Source organism: Corvus brachyrhynchos, unplaced genomic scaffold (assembly GCF_000691975.1).
Source record: "Corvus brachyrhynchos isolate BGI_N302 unplaced genomic scaffold, ASM69197v1 scaffold80, whole genome shotgun sequence".
Lineage (NCBI taxonomy): Eukaryota > Metazoa > Chordata > Aves > Passeriformes > Corvidae > Corvus > Corvus brachyrhynchos.
In genome coordinates this window covers 14706854-14710660 of record NW_008236769.1, presented here as the reverse complement: position 1 = coordinate 14710660, position 3807 = coordinate 14706854, and the positions used below count along the sequence as shown (strand labels likewise).

Genomic DNA, 3807 nt, shown 5'->3' with positions numbered 1-3807 from the left:
CCTCCCCAGCCACTGGCCAGTGTGGCTGAGTGCTGCACACACATGATAAGCCAGCAGGACCTTGGTGGCTTAGGGGCATTGCAGATCTGCTCCATCAAGCTGTGAAATTTGAGGGCGAGCAGGACATTGGTCAGCCACTGTGCTGTGATGCTGCAAAGCCTCAAATCTCACCGTTCATCAGAAAAATAGTTAGTGTTGTTTAAATGCTAAATGATGAATGTGTCTGATAGATTTCCACTCATGTCTGTCACAGGGAATGTGGTCCTGCAGGGATTCACGGGGCTTTGTACTATTACTGCACAATTAAGTGCCAGAAGGGCTCTACCTGTCAGATCACCTTCAGGCTTTGGGAGAAGATTTTATAAACTGGTTCTGAGGAACCCTGAATCTCGTAAAAAACCCACTTTGTTCCTTTGTTCTGTCTTCATTTAATCCATTTTTCCTTGCCTGTCAGTGAAAGAAGGAAAGCAGGATTTATTCTGAGACCCTGTCTCTTTATTCTGAGACAAAGGTGATGTTTGTTCTCCCAGTCAGCTCAGTGGACATGGGACATGCCTAGTTCCCACACAAAATCCAGGATGACAGTATTGATCTTCCTCCCCAGCAGACTCAGGGACCTGTGGCTCTTGGGGAAGCATCGTCACTGAAATGTTTTTCCGCACTGGAATAGAAATTTTCCCAGCTGTAGGTCCCCAAATCCTGCTACATTCATTCACTCAGCAGCAACAATCTGCCCACAGATGGCTCCACCGTTCACTCAATGTCTCTTGTTCCTGCGCAGGGCTCCCTGAGGACCAGATCCAGAAGGGCAAGGACCTCAAGAGCATCTCAGAAATTGTGCAGGATGGGAAAAAGTTCAAGGTTACTGTGACCACTGGCACAAAAGTGATGAAAAACGAGTTCACCATTGGGGAGGAGAGTGAGTTAGAGATGCTGAATGGAGAGAAAGTGAAGGTGAGTGAGCAGCCCCTCCTCTTCCAGGGCTGTGGGGGCTCAGGGACATTACATTTCCTTTCCAGCCATTCCCTCTGCATATGAGCAAAGGGACTGACCATACCACAGGTATTAATTAATGTACTGCACTTCCTGCAGAAGAAGCCTTGCATTTCTAAAACTATTTTAGTAGTCACTTTGGAAAGCACTGGGAGCCAGTGTTTTAATATCCCATTTGGAAAAGGGGGATAGAGATGCTTTGGTAAATTTTTTTTTACAGGAAGAGTTCTGAAAGATTTGAGGGGGAAAAAGATTGTGTCTTTTTGCAACACAAAACATACCTCTGCCTCCATTTTGTTGACTCAAAAGTAGTGCAGGAAAATCAGACAATCAGTCATAAACCAATAAATCTCTCAAATTTTAAGTCCCAGTAGCTGTTAACTTCTCTGCTAGCCTTTCCCACTGATTCAGGTTATGCTGGGTGAGACGATTTGGCAAGGTGAGGAGTTATCACCCTTGGACTTGGGGCAGCTCCTGTTCCTGGATATTAGTTTCCAGTGGTTCACAGAACGTCAAGGCAGCACCACTGGCAAATACGGCCTCTCACCTCTACCTCAGGAGAAGATGGTATTGCAGGGACTTTTGAAAGCAGGAGGGTGATCAGCAAAGAAATGCCCCGTGAATGGGGCTCTGAGAGCTGTCACGATTTCCAGCATCACTTTGGCATAAACCAGGGGGAAACAGTTATTAGAAGAGTTTTACACTCTGCGTAAAGAGTTTTGCATCAGCAGCTCAAGGGCAAATGAACACATCTTATAGCTGGGCAAGACAGATAAACAGAAATAGGCTTTGCTGGCTTATTTATTTGTTTAATTTCATTGATCAGTGATAGCTGCCCTGGGACAGCTATCTGTAGCCTTTTTAGATGTGCAGCTCCCAGGGGGCAGAGACTCAGCAGATGTGCCTGTCCCTTGATGAACTTTCCACCGATGTCTGAGTTTCTGAAAGCTCCTTAAATAGTTTCCCACCTTGACTGAGACTTGCTCCAGCCCCTTACTGTCATCCAGCTCCCAGACACCTCACCCCAAAGGAGGCTGCTGCAGCAGTGTGCAGTAGGTGGGTGGTGCAGAGGAGATGTCGTGACACACCCTGGCCCAGCTCAGCTGGCTCTGCAGTCCCCTCCTACTGAAGCAGGGGAAGGACAAAATGCAGGGGTCGAGGTGGTCTCCAGCAATAACATGAATGCTCTGTCTTCCACCAGGCTGTTGTGCAGATGGAGGGTGACAACAAGCTGGTCACACAGGTGAAAGGGATGAAATCTGTCACAGAGCTCAACGGAGACACCATCACCCACGTAAGTGCAGAAGGGCAATGGCTGGAATAACAGAGCTGCCTTCAGGGGCCTGGCCCTAGGAAACTACAGAGGTGCTGGGCACCTTGGGGAGGTGCTGGAGCAGAGCATGTGCTTGCACACAGGCTCTGCAGCCAGGCACTGAAGGCAGTTTCTCATTAGAGTATAATCCAAAAAGTACTTTTAAGACCCCAGTTTAGGCAGAGCTGATCAAAGATTCAGGTAATGAGGGCATGTTCTCACTCACCCAGAGGAACAGGAATGTGCCAGGGCTTGGCACTCTTAGAGAAGAGAGGTGAGGCAAACTGATCCCAGCTGAGGGATGCCAGATAATCCCTACCTGCTTTGGGGTATCCATGAAAAAAATCCAAAGCTTTAAAAATTCAGTTTATAAGAGATAGGCTGGGGATCAGTCCTGTTTTGATTTGCAAGACCACATCCTAAGCACAGTTTGGAGCTAAAAACAATGATGATCCTTATTTGTCCCTTCCAACTTGAGATATTCAATGACTCTACAAATTCATAAAAAGCTAACACCTTCCATTTCTTTTTCAGACAATGACCCTGGGTGACCTCACCTTCAAGAGAGTCAGCAAGAGAATCTAGAAACCTTACACATGCCAATCTTTTTACCATGTAAAATGTGTCCATTAAAATAAAATTTTATTGAAGCTCTTCATTGTGATCAACCTCTTCTCTGCTGCTATAAATAGACACAAGCCTCCAAAGCTCATGGAAGCAATGGTAGAAATTGGGAAACAAACTGAGCTAAGGGTGTGCTGAGGTTGGGGAATGGAGTTGAGGCAGGGCACAGGCTCAGAGCTACTCACCATGCTGATGAGTGTTCTTCCAGCCCTTTCCTGGGGACAGGTGCCAGCATCCTGCTGGGGATGTCCCAGTAGGTCCTGTACCCATGGCTGATCTGGCTGGGGAGCACTGGGCAGGAAAAGGACTCTGTTCCCTTTCCTTACAGACATGGCCAAGGTGACCAGAGTAACCAGCAGGGCCAAAGAATGGGGTGGTTTAGGTGGAGTCAAGGAAGTGCCAGTGCTCCTGTTTGGAGAGCTGCCTTGAGGAAGCACCCAGCATGGGCTAGCAGCTGCAGTCTTCATCCTCACACCTCTGAAGTAGGATCCATCCCTATAGGCTCTGGCCACCCCATCCTCATCTCCTCCTCACCCCTTCCCACCAGCAGGAGGGCCACAAACTCCCTTCAGGTGTCCAGTGTGTGTTTCACCCCAAGCTGCTCCTGATAAATTGGGTTGAACTGCAATCAAACACTTCTTCCAGGGTGAAATACAGATTTTTGTCTCCTGGCAGGAGATGGGCTGGTTGTTCTCAGTGTAGACAGAGGGAGCAAACTCATCTCCCATGCTCTTGCTTGGCACTTCAGGCCAAATGGAGATGCAGTTTTCTGCTGCACACAGGAAAGAAAACTCTTCCCTCTTATCTGCCTTTTCCAAGGCTGGTGCTTGGGTGATGATAGGGAATTGTCACTGGGAAATGAATACATGGCTGCGTGA

The 3807-nt window shown here is 47.8% G+C and overlaps 1 protein-coding gene across 1 annotated transcript in view; it reads left to right on the top strand.

Moving 5' to 3' along the window:
* Window positions 1–2961, top strand: part of FABP1 (fatty acid binding protein 1) — a 3644-nt gene extending 683 nt beyond the window's left edge. Inside the window, exons 2-4 of the mRNA XM_008645115.2 lie at window positions 782–954; window positions 2195–2287; window positions 2840–2961. Of these exons, the coding sequence (XP_008643337.1) occupies window positions 782–954; window positions 2195–2287; window positions 2840–2890 (317 nt within the window). The 3' untranslated portion in view covers window positions 2891–2961. The remainder of the gene's footprint in view (window positions 1–781; window positions 955–2194; window positions 2288–2839) is intronic.
* Window positions 2962–3807: the final 846 nt, after the last annotated feature.